The sequence below is a fragment of the Triplophysa rosa genome, linkage group LG1, assembly GCF_024868665.1.
Source record: "Triplophysa rosa linkage group LG1, Trosa_1v2, whole genome shotgun sequence".
NCBI classification, from domain to species: domain Eukaryota; kingdom Metazoa; phylum Chordata; class Actinopteri; order Cypriniformes; family Nemacheilidae; genus Triplophysa; species Triplophysa rosa.
In genome coordinates, this window is record NC_079890.1 from 19,278,929 (window position 1) to 19,301,321 (window position 22,393).

The 22,393-nt window shown below is 39.5% G+C and overlaps 1 protein-coding gene across 39 annotated transcripts in view; it reads right to left on the reverse strand.

The window, feature by feature from the left end:
• madd (MAP-kinase activating death domain) overlaps positions 1-22,393 on the reverse strand; it is an 85,163-nt gene that overhangs the window by 23,665 nt on the left and 39,105 nt on the right. For 18 of the 39 annotated variants that reach the window (XM_057332029.1, XM_057332012.1, XM_057331968.1 and 15 more), the window contains exons 2-17: positions 20,152-20,364; positions 19,469-19,746; positions 18,397-18,718; positions 8,934-9,243; positions 8,426-8,557; positions 8,218-8,331; positions 8,033-8,113; positions 5,771-5,827; positions 4,847-5,019; positions 4,021-4,256; positions 3,751-3,910; positions 3,567-3,670; positions 3,202-3,413; positions 1,332-1,582; positions 1,112-1,251; positions 884-982 (exon numbers count right to left, since the gene is read on the reverse strand). In XM_057332029.1, the coding sequence (XP_057188012.1) occupies positions 884-982; positions 1,112-1,251; positions 1,332-1,582; positions 3,202-3,413; positions 3,567-3,670; positions 3,751-3,910; positions 4,021-4,256; positions 4,847-5,019; positions 5,771-5,827; positions 8,033-8,113; positions 8,218-8,331; positions 8,426-8,557; positions 8,934-9,243; positions 18,397-18,718; positions 19,469-19,746; positions 20,152-20,207 (2,725 nt within the window). In that variant the 5' untranslated portion in view covers positions 20,208-20,364. Of the gene's footprint in view, positions 1-883; positions 983-1,111; positions 1,252-1,331; positions 1,583-3,201; positions 3,414-3,566; positions 3,671-3,750; positions 3,911-4,020; positions 4,257-4,846; positions 5,020-5,770; positions 5,828-8,032; positions 8,114-8,217; positions 8,332-8,425; positions 8,558-8,933; positions 9,244-18,396; positions 18,719-19,468; positions 19,747-20,151; positions 20,365-22,393 lie in introns of those variants that run through there. The other 21 variants (XM_057332064.1, XM_057332055.1, XM_057331994.1 and 18 more) reach the window with 4 other exon arrangements.

Sequence of the window (22,393 nt, forward strand, 5' to 3'; positions counted from 1 at the left end):
GAAACTGTTACAATGTGTCTAGATTAGAAGTTGACAAATGTCTTGTTACTGTGCTGTATGTTGACTAAAGTAGAAGCATGAAAACTGACGCACTTGAAAACAGTTAGTTTACAAATAGAGGGTATGCACTGACGTCACTTTCCCACGTGAACATGTCGCCCTGGGACACGCTCCCCTGGATGGCAAAACACCCAGCAACATGACTGAGGAGAATAGGAGAAACAAAGAAACCGGGACTAAAACACGCAGTTATTTGCTGAAATTACAAGCAGCTAGACTAGACGGTGATCTTTACGAATTCCTTACGCTTTACAAAGGAATCAGGTGTTCCTGGACACCGAAATGTTGCGCAGAATATTGCGTTTCCTGATATTGTAAGCAGTCATTTTGCTGAGTGTTTTGCCACCCAGGGGGGCACGATACGATGATACGTCCATACCCTCTAAAGAAACATGGTGTTTGTCAGCTAAAAGTGTCTCAATAACATATTTAGCTCTTGCAGTTCTATTGCTTATTATAGACTACACAGTAGTAGTATTTTCCCTGAAAAAACCATAAAACCTTTATTCCTTGAACTTTATATTTGACCTTTAAATTACTTGAGTTTAGTGGAATCAGTCTAATTACAGTGAATCCAGCATTATCAACAGTAGAAAAGGCGAAGAGAAAGTTGCATATACACAGAATGATAGAAGTACTGTAAGGAGAGAGAAAGATTAAAGGTTCTGGAGAGTGAGAGAGAGAGAAAGCGGAAAAGACAAGGAGACAGACAGGCCCAGAGGAGAGATCTGGACTGGAAGAATGAATAATGAGGAGAGAGAAGACAAGCAGGTGGGTGGATGAGAGGAAAGGCTGCATGAAGAGATAGAAGGGCTGTGTTTACCTTTGAGGCTGGGGAAGGGTGTGTTCTTCTCTCTCGCTTTATTAGGCAAAGCCAGACTGGACAGACTGAAGCTGGTGCCGTGGTTTTTATACAAGTTACCTAAACATACACAATAAAAAGAACATATAAATGAAAACATTCCCTGTATTTTTGTGTCAACTTTTGCAGCTCCAGCATGAGCTACAGTATTAAGGACTAAATGAAGGTTATGTAAAGCTGGCCACTAACTGGCGAAGGACATGAGTCCCCCGAAGCCATCGCTGCTGTTGTTGGAAATGGTGGAGTTAGGAGAGCTATTTCTGGAATCTCCCTCTCCATCTGATTCACCCGGAAGCTTCAGACTGCTGGGTCTCAAAGGCCGAGATGGTCTAAACACACACATAAACAGAGGATGTTAAGCCTGTCTATAGACGACTGTGTAGAACTACTGTATTTACTGATTACATACTTGTTGCCGTTGAGATTCTGGTTGAATCGCGGTGTGTAACTTTCCTCCGGCTCGTCTGCGTCTGCATCATCCTCTGTAGGAAAGCCATACTGGGGCTCGAAATAAGGGTTATCATACTCGCGCTTCTTATTGGCTGGATCTACAGGGACTGGCTCAGGGGCGGGTCTTGTAGAAGGTACACCCAATCCGTGAGCAGAGTTCTGGAGAGCAACGTTAGCCGACGCCTCAATCTCAACAGGTTCTTTCTGTTCCTGCAAAAAGAACAGAAAAACACAGATACTTCATTCAAATGTCACAATGCATGAGGGGTTGTACTATGGGCAATTCCAGGGTTATGAATGTGACATTTGCAGAACTTTAAATTCTTAGAGAGTGTACTTATTACCACTATATTGCATCATCGGTTTTATATCTTTCTAAAACCCAGACATCAGAAAAATATCAGTCTATGTATACATTTTCTATTTCAAAAAATTTAAATATAGTATATGCATTATGGATGTGACAAAAAGGATGTCTTTGAGGGACGACATGCACAATAACCAGAAGCAATAATAACCAACTAATGGAAAAGAGATGGGTCTTTATACACCATAAAATAGTTATTATATTTCAATTTTCATGTGCGCATTTTTGAAGAACGTGAGACATTAAGGATGTGACAATTCTGAAAACGGCACTTACCCGAATATGGAAAATCATGCTTTAAAAATAAAAAAATGCTTTTAAAACTTTAAGAGAGAGACCTCACATGGATATTTAAACCACAAATTATTGACATCAGAGTTTTCAGTAGGGTTGTGTATCGTTCGGGGGTTTTCCGATACCGGTGCCAAATCGATACTTTTAAAAAAGAGCCACAAAACACCGGTGGATGACATTAAAGAACAAAATGTTCAATTAAAAAATATTTATTAAGTAATAAAAAAATACACAACAAATTCACAATTAAAGTTTTAAGTGAATGTGAAATGAGCATGGACACAAACATTGCTAGACACAAACATTGATCGAAAGATGTTATAGTGTTTACTGTTTGCCCTCCAGCTACAACTAAATGCTCGCCATAGATGTATTAAATAGGGGCAGAAAATGCGTTGAATATATCAACAGATTAAGTCCATTTACAGAGAGCCTTCTTGGCTACATTATATGTGCATTATTTTCAAAACAGACATTATAATGAATAAGTATGCCTATACATGCAGTAAAAAGCTTGACAGACTGCATGTCTACCAGACTGACAGATAGATGCTATAAGGTTTTAGCACTTAAACTGAAGTGTCTCTCTTGTCTTTCTTGTCAAATGCATTACTGTGTTAAGAACGAGCGCAACAGTTTTATTGTGATTGCTTGCATTACAGACGTAATGTGCGTTTCGAATGAACATTAGTTTCACTTTAAAACTTGCCTTATGCGGCGGTTGAAGTTAAAGACTGCGCCCGGTTATGAATGCTGAACTCTCCGAGATGGAGGGAGGGACAGAGAGAGCGCGTTACAACTGTCTTTCACTATGATGAATCCACGGGTCATGTGAGTTCCGATCTATGGGGCGCGCGCGATCCGTGCGGATCACAGATCATTTGCGATCCGTTTAACCACTGTATAAGATGTGATGAATTTGTATTATCAGAGCTTTCCGACTTTTGTTCACGTGAATGAGGGCAAATGTCTCAATCGACGGCTCAGTCAGCATTTAAGTGGCAGCCGAAATGAGGCATCGAAATCTGCGTATTGATTCGGTCCAGTTACATAGGGTTTCGGTACACAACCCTAGTTTTCAGTATGACAAAAACATCTAGTAAAACGTAATATTTGCATGGCAAGGTTGACCTTCGCACGGAATTGTCCAGATACACTTGACACTTACTGTACTTACATGGTTGACCCCCTGTATGACTGTACTGGGGCTGGAACTGGCTGTTGTGCTGGAACTCGATCGGAGCGGCTGGCCATCTAAGGCCTCTGGAGGGCCTTCTGGATCCGGCTCCTGTTCTCCACTGTCTCCTTTAAACTCCTGGAAGTCATGGATCTCCACCTCATTAGCATCTCCCAGTGCAGCATGAGTCAGGGGGTCAACATCTAAAGAGAGAGAGAGAAAATGATGAAGTTCTAAAGTAACTTCTTGAAAGTTCAGTATTTCATATATTTATCTTGTGTAGCTACGGAGTGATAAAATAGGTAGTAACAGTTGCTTTGAATGCATGGTTAGGGATTATAAATGCAGAGACTCACTTGGAGTGTCCCCCTGAATGTCTCCTTTGATCATTTCATTCACAAAGTCTCCGAGAGAAGAGTAGGAAGAACTGGAGTCATCATATCCTTCACTGTCACTACCACTGAAACGAACAGTAAACGAAAAAAAACAACGTAAGGATACAGCAGATCGAGCGTGAATGTGTGTGTCTGTTTTTTTAACCTGTCATCTGTAGGATCTGAATCATTCGTCTCATCCTGCAGTGGTCCACTCAATGCCTCCGCCAGATGCGAGTTTCCATCATACACACGATAAAACACCGGCTGTAACTGGTGGGCATACCACTTAGGCTTATCGCCTATTAAAGACGGGTCGTACACATCTGACACACACAAACACACAGTATAATTACACACAAACCACACACAAAATGACGGTTTCTTAAAGAGAAATGCATGCTGGTCTTTGAACGATGAGGTGCATCTCTCTCACTGTTATGAATCCTTTGGAAAGCCAGGTTGGTGGGGTTGAGAGCCCACTCTCCATAGTACTCCACTGCCTGAGTGTGAGAGAGCTTCTCAATGAATCCATTTCTCCGTGGACGTGAGGCTAGGAAAGACGTGGCCTGGAACGCCACCACGGGCCGGGGGAAGAGACGCAGCGTGCGGGTGTGCATCTGGAACCCTTGCAGCACATTTGGAGAGTTGAAGAACCTCACCATTGCCACTCTATATTAAAAAAGAAATGAACTACATGTTAGAGAAATATCGTGAGTTTTATAGGGCAGATTAAGAAAATATAACACCTTGAAGGAACAGTTCACCCAAAATGAAAATGATGTCATCATTTACTAACCCTCAAGTTGTTTCAAATCTGTATAGATTTCTTTGTTCTGATGAACACAGAGAAAGATATTTGGAAGAATGCTTGTAACCAAACAGATCTCGCCCCCCATTGACTCCCATAGTAGGAAAAATGACTTCATATTTTTTGTTGTGTTGAACACAATAGAAGATATTTTGAAGAATGTAGGAAAGCAAACAGTTCTAAGGCACATTTGACTACCATTGTAATGACCCAAACATCTTTCTCTGTGTTAATCAGAACAAAAAAATTATACCGATTTGGATCGACTCGAGGGTGAGTAAATGATGACAGAATTTTTATATTTGAGTGAACTGTCCCTTTAAATCAGAATGAAGCAAACTTTGCAAAGCTAAAATCATACTAGTAAGTGCAAATCATGTCTTGTAAAACCAAAGAAATTGGTGTACTGTAGACATACCAGTCACAAATAAAGAAGTAAAAGACTTCATACCTTGTGGCGACGTCCACAGAGTCGACGTCATTGCCGTAGATGAGTGGGTTAAACTCGGTGGAGGAAGGTGAAGCTTTGTCACGGCCAGGGGGTAACAGAGACAGCTCCTGCCCCTCCTGAAACTTCTCCAGGTTCAGAATGGGCTGAGTGTTCAGACTCATGCTAGCCAGAGCCTTGAGACGGAGACAGTGAGAGAAAGGAGGAAGAGGGAGATGGATACAGGGAGATAAATTAAACAATAATCCTGACAGAAAAAATGAAATAGGAGCACCATCGCTTCAGGCAATCGTGTCTCTCAGTGAGGACTTTTATCTGATCAAGACTTGAACAACTTTTGTCAAAAATTCTTCAGAATATCTGAACACAGGCACGAAACTTTGAAAGACTTTTGCCTGAAACGACAGTTGTGCATTGAACATTTAAATAGTCAGAGAGTTAGAGGGGAAGGGTGCGGTCATCACATTGAGCCATTAACAAAGCACTCTGGGAGTTCTGCCATTGCTCACTCAATGACCCTACGCTTGGCCAGTACACCAACCAAACAAATAACATCATCCGCTCCATGTACTTGATTTTATTGATTTTAATCTCTGGGTTAATAAGCACAATGTAAGTGAGAAGTTGCATTCAAACATGCTCAAGCCAAACATACTGAAGTGCTTTTGTACAATATTCATCACACAGATACATTAGGCTCAACAACAGTTACACTCTACGCGAGCATGAGTTTGTTTATTAAGAAGGTATGAAGGAAAGAAATCTTTTCTAACTTTACTTTTAATATTTGTTAAGGATACAGCAGAGAAAAAATGCTTTATATCTAGGGCTACGAGTGTTGCGTATGTTTGATGAAGGGGGAGGAGCCAAGAAATATTGTCCGTGCAGACAGCACATGGCACATTCACAGAGCAAAGATGAGTAAACCTTGTTATCGGAGGCGAAGATCTGCTTTTGGGTGATCACAGTCAACCTTACCAGACACTGAAGAGCACAAGAAAACATGGAGGTAATGTCACATGACCGCCTATCACTGGGAAGGAAATCATGTGACCAAAAGTGAGTGGATACAATGGGCTCTATGCATGCGTGACTTCCGCGTTTCACGGTCAGAACCTAGGCAGTTTCCGGTTGGGGAGACTTAAAGCAGAGAGAAATGGAAAAATGAGAAACTGCTCAGGGTTCTTCCTGTGAAACGCGGAAGTCACGCATACATAGAGCCCATTGAAGGGTGGAGAGCAACCATAAAGAACGACAGAGAGGTACAATAATATGCATCATACAAAGTCATGTATTAGACAGTATGAGTGCACACAGGAAGATGACAGGACATCATTGTTTACCCGGCATAACCAGAGGGTTATGAAACAAAAGGGAAGCAGATCCCTCTCTCTTTCTCTCTCTCTCTCTCTCTCTCTCTCTCTCTCTCTCTCTCTCTCACACACACACACACGTTACTGGAGAACTGTGTTTAAAACTCAAAGTAACATCACAAATTTTGCTTGTGGATTATATGACTTGAAGTTGGAACTGACAAATGAAACTTTTCTAAGGAGATTAATTTCGGATTTAAATTATGATATTTATTTAACCCTCCTGTTATGTGCAAATCTTAGCAATGATTTAATGTGTGGGGTTCTATTGACACCACACATGTTTTAATAAATGATACATTATTTATGTTTAAATTGTTAATTGCTTTTCTACTCATACTTTACCTACCTGATATTTAAAATAAAATATTAGGACAACACATAACTTTTGATTTTTATTGTATTTGAATTGCATTGTGTTTGCGCATTTGATTGCTAGTTCTCTGATTTGAGTTCCTGCAGAAACCACAAGGTGCTGCTGACTCATAGATGCTTCTTAAAAAAACTAAACTAAAATAAACTAAAAACCTCACACCAGTCAAGGTGTAGTTCCAGAAGACATGGTAAATCAATATCTGAAAATAACCGAAAACACATTATTCGCATATATTTACGTTGTCATCATATAAATGTAATGTATTTTTTTTGTAAGACTAAAGGTTAAAAAATACAATCAGGATAGTTTGCTTTGTGGTCAACCCTAAACATAACAGGAGGGTTAAAACCAAAAAGGACGAAGTTAAATATGGAACTGTGAAAAATTGTCTCTGGCGATAACAGGGTAAGTTTGTAAGTGTGCACTGGGGGTCAGGAATGTATTTTCAATAAAAAAAACTGGGTCAGTTCTGATTTTACGGGAAATTAAATGAAAATTCCCCTGAACATTCTGATTAAGAAATGGCACTGATTAAGAGAGAGAGAAAAATATGGGCAGATTACGAATGAAATTCTAAACCACTGCATGTTTTCATCATTATAAATAGAAGGTCAAAATGTCTCTACGCTGCTGATTCAACATAAAACAGGTTTCAGAACATCGGAAGATTCAGCTCTGATTGATGGTGACTCATAAAAGCAAATGAAGATTCGTGACTCATGATGATTCAGTGTATTGACTGTGTTGGCTTGAGTGATTACAATGACAGCATGACAATTATGTTTAATTCACAATGAAACAAATGGAAAATTAATTTGGATGAGAAATTCTGCTGCAGACTGGCAAAAAATGACAAACAACAGATTTCAAGACAAACACAACTTGTCAGTGTGACAATAACTGATGACAATACAGTGACATGTTTAAACAGTTTATTGCACATTTTGATGTTAATGGGTTTTGATTAAGTTTGGGGGGCTCAGAATCGGGTCACAAGGTCTAGATTGGGGTCTGTGTGGGTTTTATAAAGGGTAAAAGCGAGAGATCTAGAACTATGAGTCTAAAAGAGGGGAGACTTAAAACTTATATTACCTCCAAGAGCTGGAACAAAAAAGGGGAGAATATACAGTTATTATAATATAATAGTATTTAATTATGTAAAATATTCAGTTACCATCGACATTAGAAATGGTGAGAGAACATCTGTCTATCTTTAAATGACATCTTGGCATCTTTAAATATCTTGCCATTAGCAGGGTTCTCGTTGGTTTGGTTCTTCTTATTTAAATGCTGTATTATAATTAGTCTGCCTTACAGTAGCTGTTAGTTGACAGTATAATTATGATACATTAGCTCTGGAGCTTATCTCTAATCACCTCTGTTTTACAATTCACATCCAAACAACAGCAGACTGGAGATGATCATATCTGCCTAATTTACCTGTTTCAAGTGTTTCTTCAGCTCAGAGCTCTCAGGTTCAGGCAGAGGAGGGAGAGTTTCTGCATTGGTAGGAGCGATGACCTACAGGGACATTAATATTCAATTAACATAAGAACACTATCGGATATTAACATTAATGAGTAGCGGCTTATCGGTGTGTTGTTTGTGAGACTACAAATACATACCCTGTTGCTGTCCAGATCCACTAACCAAACGTCATCGGGCATCTTAAAGTCAGACTTGTAGAGAAAGAAACTGGCAGGCACGCCAATGACATAAGGAGTGGGCGCTAGCAAAAGCTAGAATGAAACAGAAAATGGAGGTAAGTATTAACAAAACCAAAGCAGAGTTTGCTTATTTTAGATATTAAGCACTTATGACAGACGGTGTTACCTGTTCTGCGGAGGCCATGCAGGTGGGCAACAGTGGAATGACAGGAAACATGTACTCAAGGGGATAAATCATAGACACAAATGCCATAACACTCATAGAAAGAGCGTTGTAATCCCTGGACTGCAGTACTACCTACAGACAGCAGAGGGTGAAAATGAGTCTCAGTTTCAAAACAACGGATCTAAAACAGCAATCGACCTCAAGTGTGACAGAGCTGCTGTAAAACATTATAACTCAAGTGAGCACCTGTCCATCATGCTCAGTAAATAAAGCAATAACTATTTTACCTTTAAAGTATTCTTCACTCCGGTGCCTTCCAATTGAAACTCATGCGGTAATGTTAAAATAAACACCTAGGCTTACAGTGCATATGCAAGATTTTAAGAGCCAGAATACAAGAAGATCTGGAATTTGTCAGACTTCAGGAAGAAAGAATCATATTTGAAAAATGTTGGTATAATTGTATATGCCATCTGATACCAGGTTCTGTTCCTCTGGACATCAATACCTTGTGTTCCAGGAGAATGCAGGCTAAGACTTGCAGACAAGCATCAACTCCTAGCAGCTCCAGGGGCAGGTGGAGAGGGAAGTCTACAATGCTGAATCGGGACGGGTCAGGAAGGGCAAAGGACAGCGCAGGCTGTAGGTCGTGGGGGAGCACTTCCACATCAACACGCCGCAGACCAGCAACAGGAACCGGGGAGCGCAGCAGCCGATACACCCATGACTCGATCTCCCTCAGGTCCTGTAAAACCAGACTGCCTTTCTCCTTTTCTTCTACAGACAGAGCGCCTGTAAACACACGCCACATCGTGTCCCTGGGGGAGAATGACAGAGTGTGTGCAGTTCGGTAAATCAATTGTTTGTCATATTGCTAGTTGAGAATAATATTAAATTAGACAACATAAAAGCACTTTTTAATATATCATGTAATGGGCTTTTTGTGAATGCAGACCCCTGGCTGTCAGAAACGTACCTTTATATGAAAGATCATTCACTTTACCACCCATAAAAATGTTAAGACACCAAATTATTGCTTGAGAATAATGAAATATGTCAAATGCTTTTAACACAGGTGACAATTCAGGCCTTGTCAAACATTCACTTTCCTGTAGCTCAGTGGTTGGCGCATGGCGCTAGCAACGCCAAGGTAATGGGTTGGATCCCAGGGATTGCACATACTCAGAAACAAATGTATAGTATAATGCAATTTAAGTCGCTTTGGATAAAAGCGTCTGCCAAATGCGTAACTGTATTTATTAATTGCTTTTACAAGTACATTCAGGTTCTCTTGATGTATCACAAGTCTGTCTATTCTAGTGTCGGAAAAGACAAAAATAACACAAAAACACTGGCAGCTGGCATCTACTGTTGAGGATTAAACTACTAATCACCAAGTAAAATGATGGTGACTGGGAACACACCGTTGACAAAGCTCAACAAGCACTTTGTTTGCACTGTGCTGGGTTTTACCTTTCTGTGTTTTTCTTATTTGCTCCTGTAAAGCTGCTTTGGAACAATGCACATTGTGAAAAGCGCCATATAAATTGAATTGAATTCAATTTTACCAAAAACATACAGTCAGTCGCTGCTTTAATGTTTACAATGTATATTTGTATTGTTATTGCAAATAACTACTCAGCCAACCATGTGGCAAGTCAAAGCAGAATATTTAATTGTTCGAAGCCAAGTAACAAAAACTGAGAAGAAATGTCATGAAAGTGATTTGAGCATGGAATGATAGTGCCGAATATGGTATTTCAGAAACTGCTAATCTAAGATTCTTCACATACAGTCACTAGAGTTTACGGAGATGGTGCGAAAGACAAAAAAACATGAGCAGCAGTTCAGTGGGTGAAATAAAAGAGATCAGAGGAGAATCACCGGAGAGATAACCACACAATAAATTGGTGCTATTCAGAAACACTGGCCGTTTCTCAATTCCAATTTCCTCCTGGTACCTCAGAGTCAATGGCGCCTCAGAACTGTCAATTAACATTCCTCCATATTTCTTTCTTTATGTTCAACCGAACAAAGAAAATTATACAGGTTTAAATACAATAAATATTGTAAATACAGGTTTACAATAAATACATTTTCACTAGCATAAAAAATAAACAGTTTGTCCCAATCCCCATGTGTTTTTCTGTGAATTACTAGCAGTTGAGAACATAATCTTTGAAATTCAAAAACACAGTTTATTCATAAAAAAGACTGTTATGTATTCTATGTAAAGTAATCATGTGTAAAGTATGTATTACTTAATTATGTAACACAAATCATTTATTTATTTATTGGGATAAACCCCTTGAGATGAAACATCTCGTTTTCGAGGGGGCCCACTTTTTTTTCCTGGAATTGAACATTTTCTATTTATTTATTGAATGTAAATAAATGTATATTTCATCATTGTTATGTATTTTGCACAACAAACTATTTTGTTATAATGGGTTGTGTCGCCATCTGATGTCCAATGTACAAACTGGGTCCTCAAGCGAAGTCAGGTGAGAGATTTATATTTAGACCACAGTTTAGTTCAAGCACATTTTCTTCCGTCGAGGATCCAGACAGAGCCGACTGTGGTTGTGTGGGTAGAACAGAGGTACAGCAGCAAGTCACAATGGCTTCATCTGAAAACTCCCACCTCTACAGCCTCTCTGAGAACATTCAGTGGCCTCAATCTGTCATACAGCCTGTCTCCACCAGCTCCACACACTCCTGCTATCCATCGGCCCATTTTTCTCCATTATCTTCACACTTCACATGTCTTATGTCTTTCCTTCTAGTGTCAATTTGAGTTGTCAAAACCACTGAGATGTCTTCATTAACATGTTTGAACTTCTACACAGTTACACAGAGTTTAGCTTTAAGGCAGAACTGTTTAGAGTCACAGATGCTAATGAAGATTCTCATGACTCCCTGTACAAACACAGTTCTGGATTAGCATATCACTATTCTCTCACAGAGCAGCCCAGCAGAGAACAGTATGACACACATGGTACATTTCACCACTATGACCGAGTCGTGTCTGCTGCAACGCCACCACATTGGTAAAGCCAAGGTCACTCCAGTATTGAGAGAATATAATGACTAAGTCACAACAGACCTTTAAAGATATAGTAACAGCAAAGTCACTAGACGCTAATCATACACACTTTTCAAAGACATTCTAAAGAAAAAAAGCTAAAGTATTTGTTTAAAAATACGTGCCGGTGCCACCTATTCTTTCTGCATCTAAAAGTCCTAATAACAGGGTTCCCACTCTAAGCCAAATGTCAAATTCCCTGACTTTCACTGACTAAAAAGTTGAATTTCCATGACCTATAATGAATGAAACCCAGTCTTTGAAGTGGTAGTTTTTTTAGCAAAAGCTCTTGAAATGTAATTTTTTTTGCATTTTGCCTTAGTTAAGAGCTACAGGTGACTGCATTTGACTTAAGTGATTGCCAGGTGGCAAGCGGGAGGGAATAAAATGGCGCTAAAGATAACCATAACAATACGCAAAAATGTGTAAAAAACACGATTAAAAATACAGTATAGAAATTTTGATAAATGGAAACTAAAATTTTAAGTGACAAACAAAAATCCCTGATATTCCATGACTTCGACAAAAAATATATAAAATTCCATGACTTTCAATAGACCTTTTAAAATTCCATGATATTCCAGAAATTCCATCACCCGTGGGAACCCTGTAATAAAATTGTTTTTCAAAATTTAGGCTATTGTTGTTTAATTACTATATTTAGTTATTTAAAATGTAATTTCAATTTTAAATTATTTTTGTAAAAAAAAAGCATACATTCGGACTGCCAACCAATCCACAAACAGCCGCTAACTGTGACGTGACCCAAGCATCTTGGGAGACTTTTGCCATGCATTCTAAACAAATGGAGATTCTTTGGCTAAACCTTGCTATCTACTAATAAAAACCGTTTTCAGAGTGACGGAATAATGAAGGCTGCTGCCTCCTTCTTGCTCTCCGGATCAGACGCGTTTGGCCAGATGTAAATACAGGTACCAAGCAAGCACTATAGACTTGGAGTGGAAAGTCCTAAACTTACAGTATTTGTGCAACTGCTCAAACGTTTCGACTCGTGTGATAAAGACGTTTCCCCAACATGAACAGTATAGCGCACATTTTGATCACATTGCTTTTCTGTGGAATACTTGTTTTCAGCTGTGCATTTTGACGTTTTGCATCAGAAACGAGTGACGGATGCGACAAATTTAGAAATAAAAACGCATCCGATATTCCACTAGTATCACCACAGGAACCACTTCACTGCTTGTATCACTTCGCCACTAAACTAAATTAGACTAATGAAAGTGAAACTCATGGATTAATGTGAAAAGAATTCTTCTGACTGATTTTTTTTCAGGCCAAGTCATATTCCTTTAACCAATAGCATTTTAAAGGGAGATGTTTTGAACCACTTTACATAGTATTTCCAGTTTGCATATTTTAAAAGCTATTTTTAATCTATGAAAAAATTATACTTACCTAGACAAATAATCAACCATCTATAACTTTTCAGTGCATTTTTGTATTTATCTTATAAGACCAAACAATGTTTTCTGAAACTCTTAATAATTAACAGAAAAAAAGAACAAAATAAAAGAACCACTAAAGACCAAAAATGTTGTTTGTATGTGTCTCTAGAGTGCTTTTCACTTTTTCTGCCTTTTGGCTGTGAAATCATATTTCTGAAGCTTGGCTACACCTGACACCGTTTCAGTGTTTGACAAGCTACAGTGACTAGTTACAGTGTTTGACTAGCTACAGTGACTAGTTGCAGTGTTTGACTAGCTACAGTGACTAGTTACAGTGTTTGACTAGCTACATGACTAGTTTCAGTGTTTGACTAGCTACAGTGACTAGTTGCAGTGTTTGACTAGCTACAGTGACTAGTTGCAGTGTTTGACTAGCTTGTCCAAGGCGACCGTTAAGAAGGTAGCATATCACTTTAACATCTGTAGACCATAAAATACTTCTAGATCGCTTACACAATTATACCGGTATTCAGGGACAGGCACTACAATGGTTCAGATCTTACTTATCAGACAGACATCAATTTGTCCATTTAAATGGGGAATCATCAAATCTAACGCAAGTAAATTATGGATTACCTCAGGGATCGGTTTTAGGACCCTTGCTATTCTCCATATACATGCTGCCCCTTGGAAACATTATTAGAAAACATGGAATTAGCTTCCACTGTTATGCAGATGATACTCAGCTATATATCTCATCAAGACCAGATGATTCCTTCCAACTATCCAAATTGGCAGAGTGCATCGACGATATAAAGCATTGGATGACTTGTAATTTCCTTCTTTTAAATTCTAATAAAACAGAAATATTACTTATCGGACCAAAGACACGTGAGCAGAATATTTCGGATTATGACCTGCAAATTGAAGGCTGCACTGTTACTCCAACAAATACAGTTAAAGACCTTGGCGTTATATTAGACAGCAACCTGTCATTTAAAAATCACATCTCAAATGTCACAAAAACAGCCTTCTTCCACCTTAGAAATGTTGCCAAATTGCGAAATATTTTATGTGTGGCTGACGCAGAGAAGCTTATTCATGCATTTGTGACCTCAAGACTTGACTACTGTAATGCACTGCTTAGTGGTTGTCCTGCAGCATCAATAAACAAACTACAGTTAGTTCAGAATGCAGCTGCCAGAGTTCTAACCAGGTCCAGAAAATACGATCACATAACCCCAATGTTATCAACCCTTCACTGGTTACCCATTAAGTATCGTATTGACTTTAAAGTTCTTTTAATTACTTATAAAGCCTTAAACGGTTTAGCCCCTACCTACATAACAGAGCTTCTACCACACTACAACCCATCACGCTCTCTAAGATCTCAAAACTCCAGACTTTTGATAACACCTAGAATAACTAAATCCACCAAAGGGGGTAGAGCTTTCTCATACGTAGCACCTAAACTCTGGAATAGCCTCCCCGATACTATTCGAGGGTCAGACACACTCTCCCAATTTAAATCTAGATTAAAGACACATCTTTTCAGCCAAGCATTCACTAATACATAGCTAATGAACAGCAGCTACGCTAATTATTCTCTTTCTGTTTCTGCCCTCGCCTCGGGATGCCCATCCCGAGGTAGGGAGAGATTCCGCCAGGCCCAGATGAACGTCATATGCCCATCCCCAACTAGAGATTACGCCAGCTACATCGGAAAATCCCGTGCCATCCTCCTGCGAGAGCCTGCGGACTGACTGACCATCCAGCTCCATCCAAGGCAATTCCATCACCACCCAAGAAAAAGGCGACCATCTGGCCGGCCCAGCTCAGACAATTCCATCCCCAACCGAGAGCAAAGACGGACTACCTGTCACATAAATGCTAAATTTACAATACTTGGTATTTAATGCTAAACTTACATCACACGACAGCAGTTTGAAGTTATGGCTGCACTCAGTGACTTTGATTGGAGGTAGCTGGGTGGGTGTTGTAGGGAGTGGGGGGGCTTGTTGGTTGTGGTTCGGGGCGTTTCATTTGTTGGGACTGTGTGGGTCTGGTCTGGTTGGTCTTGTTTTGTGGTCGATGTCGGACAACAGAGGAATAAAGTTAATTATGCCATTACTACTTTTCCCTGGTTGTTCCTCTGTTGTCTGTTGTTGATCGCGGAATGGGACCGGGTTGGACCTGCACGGTTTCGGCGGGTGGGGCTTCCTGGGTCGCGGCTCGTGGGCTCTCCCTGTTCTTCGTGGACGTTGCTCGGTGGCTTTGGTCGGGGTCACTGAGTGCAGCTATGACACGTCAGAGGAGATCTGGCCCTCCCGGCTGAGCCTGGTTTCTCCCGAGGTTTTTTTTTCTCCATTATTCAGCATTGGAGTTTGGGTTCCTCGCCACAGCAGAGCAGTGCAGTGTTGGCTTGCTCACCGGGAGACTGCATTTATTTATTCATTTATTTATTAGATATTATTTATTATAATGATCTTGCTTGGTCTATAAACACCATGCACTGTGCTGTGTTTTACCTTTCTGTGTTTTTCTTATTTGCTCCTGTAAAGCTGCTTTGGAACAATGCACATTGTGAAGAGCGCTATATAAATAAAATTGAATTGAATTGAACATTTCCATGGCGACGCGGCACTGCTTATCACGTGACGCACCGCAGAGCCACAGCAGCTGTATGACTGATGCATTGCTTTTACATCATTTTTCTTTTTTACTCAAAAAAATTCACAAACTGTTAACTATGTCATGAAATATCTGACATTCCGATTGGCAAATATGTGCATGTGAATGTGTTTTGTTGTTTAAACACCTTTATAATGATCGCGTTAGTTGAGCTATAAACGGGCGCCGCCATGTTTGTTTCTGCCGTGGTCTGAGATCTGTCGGATTTACATCACGTGAATTCATCCACTTCTCTTAAAAACGCAAACGTAAGTGATCTTAACAATTGCTTAAATTGCAGATACTGTGTCTGATCTGAATAAAACATCCGTCAAACGACATTTGAGGAGACTTCCCTAGACATCAGTGTGTATTATGCAATCTCTAAATGTGTTTTGTAGGCACGTGTATAGTATGTCTGAAGACTAAATTAAACATTATGTGGTTGAAAGCACTGCGTAGTTGTGATATGTGACAGGATAGAGTCTGTCTCTGACTCAGTGCCAGCCAAAGCGCGTAATGTTCTAATCACACCGGTGTGATCGTACGCGTCAAAGGGTTAACAACATTATGAAAAGTGAATTAAAGACATAAAGGACAGGCTGGAACTCTGCAATTAACGGAAATCCGTCGTAGAAACGGAGAACTTTAATCCATGGAAACTGAAAGTAACACACGTACATTGGCAGTGTCTGGTGCTGGGTTGTAATATGTGGCAGAAGAAAGACCGGAGGGTTTTAAAGAGACTCCAATGTTTTTTCTGATTTTTACACTTGAACTATTATATTAAGAGCTCTATCACACACCTACTCAAGCGGTATTGCATTAATATTTACAGTAGTGGCCAAAAGTGATGTCCAATCTTTATTCACATTTATTATTATAGATTTGTAAAAAAATTGTATTTGTGTTGCATAGTTGTGACTGGTGTGTAAACTGAAGCTCAGCTTTAAGAAATTGAGGAGGCTTGACAAAAAAAAAACACACAACACATGAGCAAAGCTCACTGAGTCAAGACCCAGAAAAATGGCAACAAAATATTACTACATGAGAAAATCAATGTGTGCTTTTTTCCTGTGAGCTTTTTTTTCTGTGTATTCTTTGTATTTTGAATAAATTAAACTGTTATTCGCCTTATATCCCAAACAATTTTTATTCCCAAAACCTCATACTTTGATGGGTTTATCAAATATGAGGAAGCATTCAAAGCAAATATTGTACAAATACACTTCCCTGGACATCAATTTTGGCCACCGCTGTACATTTCTTCCATCAAATACTGTAAAGTATTTGCTAAACTGTAGACTGTTTACTTTAATATTCGCAGAATACACATTCGCAGATGTGTATTGTCTAGGAGGTGTAACGGTACGCGAATTCGCACCGAACGGTCACGGGTAACATACATTTTATATTTTAAAAAGTTTTTTAAATATGCTATATAATATATGAACACTAATATATATAAAACTTTTTAAAATATAAAATGTTTGTTTATTTGCAAACAGTTTTATGCTTAAGTTATGCCATTAAAACAGCGACATCTGCTGACGGACACAATGCTGCGTTGTCACGGGAACATGCCAGCTGAAGATAATGAGGAAATTACGTCGCTCCCTTTGCCGAGTGCATTCCAAACATCTACATAATGGCACGCAAATGCCCTCTTCACTCCAAAGTCTAAACTCCAAGGGCTCTGGCGCTTCAAAGGGAGTAGGGCATAGGAATGACTTCATTTGGAATTTTCCCCGTGACGGTTCAGTTCAAATACGCGTACCGTTACACCTCTAGTATTTTCTACTGTTTAAAACATGATTTCAAACACGGTAATATCCACAAGCTATATTCGTACTGATACTGTAATAGTGATGGTCAAGTGTATAAGTGCAGACGGTCAAAAGTGAAACAAATGTGCCAAATAAACACATAAATAAACCATTAATGCTACACTGTATTTTCAACAGTAATGTATATTCACAACAGCAGATCTCATTTGCAAACCCGTTTCAAAACACAGGCAGCTTTACTGGTTAAATTATTCTCCACACTCGGAGCAAATCAAAGGGGCTTGGCAGGGCAATTTAACAGCAAACAAATTGAGGCCTGCAAACACGACAGTGGCTCATGGTGGATGTGGTTGCTAGGCTACGCAAGAATAGACTCAGCCGAGGAAAATCACAGAGATAAAAACCCTTCAACTCAATGCGTATTGATCTGCGCCAGAATGCTATCGTACTGCTATCATGGGATTGTTTACCAATAGACACTTAAGGGTTTGGTTACCATTGCCACTAAGATATGTGAATGAGATACTGTTAAAACCACTTTCTCTCCTATGTGAAGCCCCACACGGCAAGACATTTATAGAGCCCTTTAGAGGAAAACCATCAGCTCCCCCCAAACTCAAGCAACCCCTATAACACTTCTACACTTCTTCACACTCTTCCCCTCTTACGTATTCCTCATTCACACGTCCCTCTCACACATCTCAAAACTTGTGATGTCTTTAAAAAAAACATCAGCACCTTGTTTTTCATCATTTAAATCATTGCCACACCACCTCACAAGATCAAACAACATAGAGTCCCTCTAATATTTTTAGCAAACTGCATGTGGATTGAAAAGGGTAGTTACACATAAACATTGTGATTATTTACTCATTTTCATATTCCTGACATATCTGCAGTGTGATGCTGCAAAACATTGCGGTCATTAGGCGTTACTTATGTGCACAAACATATCTTGCTAGATCTTCTGGGGAAGTTTCTACACACAATAGAATAAAGAATAAATCAGGCTGTTCTCACCGTTGTGTGGCTTTGCCGGCTCCAAGTCTCTGGTTGAGTCGCTGGCTACAGCAGTCCACCATGCGCTTGAGGATGTACAGACATTCCCTGAACGTAGAGAAGAAAGGGTAGTGGCTCAAAATACACAGAGACGTTAACGTGCTGTTCCGGTTCTGAGGTGCCACTCGGGCACTACGTTTGGACCGAGGAGACTTTCCGCCGCTGCCGATCTCGCCCGGTGGCAAAGTCCCATCTCCTGTGGATTCCCCGGGGAGAGTCAATGTGGTGGGGTCAGATTTTTCTGTAGCTTCAACTGCAGGGTTTGTATGAGGGGGTTTGTCTCCTGTACAGATGAATATCAGGCAGAGATTATAATGTGATTCATATGAAAACAGATTTTCTTTACAGCCATTTGTTATGTTAAAAATGGGTTGTATAAGTTACTTGTCAACACCCAGTCACACAACCTGTGCTAAGCCTTGCCTTAACATTGTTACGGACCAATTGTCTATACCAAAAGTAATTGCTTCCATTCTGATTCAAGGTTTGTGCTTTTTATCACGTCTTTTAAAAATGTCTTTAAATAATAAAGTCAGATAAAAATGCAGGCAATTTTAAGAATGCATTTTTCTTTAGGAGTACAGTTTACTGAAAATTGACTTCATTTTTCTAAATGTATTTTGTCTTAAAATGTCTTTAAAAACAAGTACGTTTGTATAAGTAATAAGCAAACAAGCAAGTAAAAACAAGATTTTGAATGTTTGTTTTTTACATTAAATAATTCTACATAATGTAAAAAACATCCTTTGAAAACATAACCTTCAATATCTTTAATATTGACCGATTAAGTCAACGTCAAATTTGAATGCAAATGTCACAGATCAATGTTTAGGAAGCCAAAATATTTTGGATCTTTTGTGCAAAATAGTCAAATTGTTAATATACAAATAAAATAATTTCAATATTTTTTATGAAATGCTTTCACAGAGAGAGTCACAAATATTCTGTAAAGCTCCAATCAAAGGCTCAGTTAGCTCTGATGTTATCATTATGCCCCACAAGCTGTTCATCTTTCATCAAAATGACCTCTGACCTCTTCCCTCGGCCCGTGGGCGGTGATGTCCCTTCTGGAAAGAGCGATAAAAGTTGAGACAGATTCCATAGCGCGTGATGCCCGAGTCTTTGTCAGTGAGGGTGAAAACGAATGAAGTGTCATCGCGGAGGCTGACCCGGCGCTGGCGGATGCTCAGGCAGCCCTCAGGCTGGCAGAAGAAGACAACATCAGGCGGCAGCGCTAACTCATTGTGGTCCTCTAGCGGGTAGCGCCTGAGCAGCTGAGGTGTTTGTGCCACACTGTCACTGCTGGGCTGCCTGATGATGAAAGACACAAAGATCAGAGTGAGAGACAGGAGGACACGCAAACACTGCTCAGCCTCATGTCAAGTGCACATTTCACTTGTTGGTAGCTTGATTTTGATTTGTTTGCTAATAATAATACATTTGCATGGAATAATATGAAATGATTATTTATGTCTAGTATAATAGGACCATTTAAACCTTCTCCTTCCTATCTGCTATCAAAACTGCATCAAACTTGATAACATACAACCACTTCACACATAATCTGACAATCTATACCTAGAACACACCTTCACTGGTCACATACTGGAACGATCAATTCACCTCCCATTCAATTCATATGTAAACAATTTTCTTTGGCCCCTATACAAGCACGTATACACACACAAACACACCCACCTAAACAATCTGCCTTACCTGGCTCCAACTACTACCAGGTAGTCCAAGAGGCGGGGACATTTCTTTTTCTCCATATCTGTTTCAGGCGTGTCTTTAAGTCATGGCAACCGTGGCACCAATCAGCTTTCAAGTGGGCAGTCGTCCAGTGAAACTCAGCAGTTCTATGAGTTGGCTGATCGAGGCAGGCAGCGTCCAATCATTGCAGTCTGTGGTGTGCAAGAATGGGTCCTCCTGGAGCAAAAACAACAGCGAACGTTATAGAAGTAATACATCACATACCAGCTCCTCTGCAGTATAAGAGAAAAAACATGGTGTCCCACTTTTTTAACAGAACTTAAGGAATAGTTCACCCAAAAATTCTTCTTGTCATGTCATTACTAATCTGTATGACTTTTAAAGGTCCAGTGTGTAATTTTTTGGAGGTTCTATTGACAGAAATGCAATATAATATTCATAACTATGTCTGCAGAGGTGTATAGAGACCTTACATAATGAAGCGTTATGTTTTTATCACTTTAGAATGAGCTATTTCTATACACCGCAAGTCCCCTGGCATTGAATTCACCATGTTGTTTCTAAATTAGCGCGTTTCTTAAATACGTCATCTCCTTCAACAAAGAAGCGAAAAAGTGACGACATCAGGTTCTGTGTCAGCCTCCATAGTGCTTCGAAAGGGAGGGGTGGAGTGAGCCCTTATTTACAATTCACAACCTCAACACCTACAAATGTGACTAAAGAAATCAAATACGCAAAGCGTTCAGTCACACACAGAACTTCAGTACTGTTGATGCACTTCTGATAATAATCCATATCCTTAAACGGAGCACATGATACAGGGCAAGCCAGCAGTCTTCTCTAACACATCTTGACAGAAGGCTCAGCAGCAAATGTAAACGCCCATTCTCAAAAACTAAAGGGATTGAAGCCCAGCTGTGTCCTCACTGCATGGATGATCTGCCATTTGTGTTGCTTGTGCGCTAGTGTCCATATGCACGAACACATATGCCTCAATGTAAATAATAAAGCGAGGTCCGATTTCAGCAAGGCTAAATGTACCTTGCACAATCAGATCAGATGTTGGCTTCATTTGGGATCTTAATATTTTAGATCATATTACAGCGGTGTTTGCCATTCAGTAAATCTGTCAGAAGCGTGTAATATTATCCTAACCTAACGTATCCCTAAAATCTGAGATAATACTGATTTCAGTCATTCGCAATTGAAGAATAAAATCTAACTGCTTAGCAAATGTAATGAATTATTTGAATTCTGACACTAAGCACATTCATAATAATATGAATCATCATCACACTCATGAATGTTAACTACAGCAAATGTTGAGACACTCTTGTAGGATGTTAATTTTGTAAATGAGAGCTGGATGTGTCTCACTGCACTGTTTGTGTTTTCTCTACCGTCATTATGTGTCTGACTAACACCGTGTCTACACCGGATGCGACGTGACACGACAAAAGACAAAAAACGCATTAGATCCCATTATAATTGTACATTTTGTCCACACAACTGCATGCTTATGAAACAATTTCCTTGGTTCCTTTGCTTTGGAGGTTTCAGAGATTGAGATCATTTTTACAGCAAAGACCTGTAAAAAACTGACCCTGATATGAGGCCTTTTCAAAGCTGTGGTGGTGTTACGCAATATTGTGCAATTTTTGCAACCCAACTGCGTGTAAATATATTTTTACCTTGTTAAGAGGAAGAGAGAGAGGGTTAGAAAAGCTCTGCAATGCAGGTGTGCCAAGAAACAAAAATCTTTCCTTAATAAATAAATGAATAAGAATTCCCATTGATGGCTGATAACAGTTACATTGAAGCACTGAATACATTTCCATTGAATTTATTCAAAGCCAACCCACAGTACCAACTAAACTCAAAGGTTACGTGCAAGTCACAGTCTAAACAGCAATCTCTTGAGCTCGGTCGAACTGATTTAAAGGGACAGTTCATTATTTACTCAATCTCGAGTTGTTCTAAATCTGTATAAATTTCTTTGTTCTGAGGAACACAGAGAAAGATATTTGGAAGAACGCTCAGTTCTTGGCAACCATTGACCACCAAAGTAGGAAAAATGACAACAATGGTAGTCAAAAGTGCCCTAGAACTGTTTGCTTTCCTAGATTCTTCAAAATATCTTTTGTGTTCAACAAAACAAAGAAATTTACAAAGATTTTTTTCCTACTATGGTCAGAAACTTGAGGGTGAGTAAATGAAGACAGAATTTTCATTTTTGGGACGAACG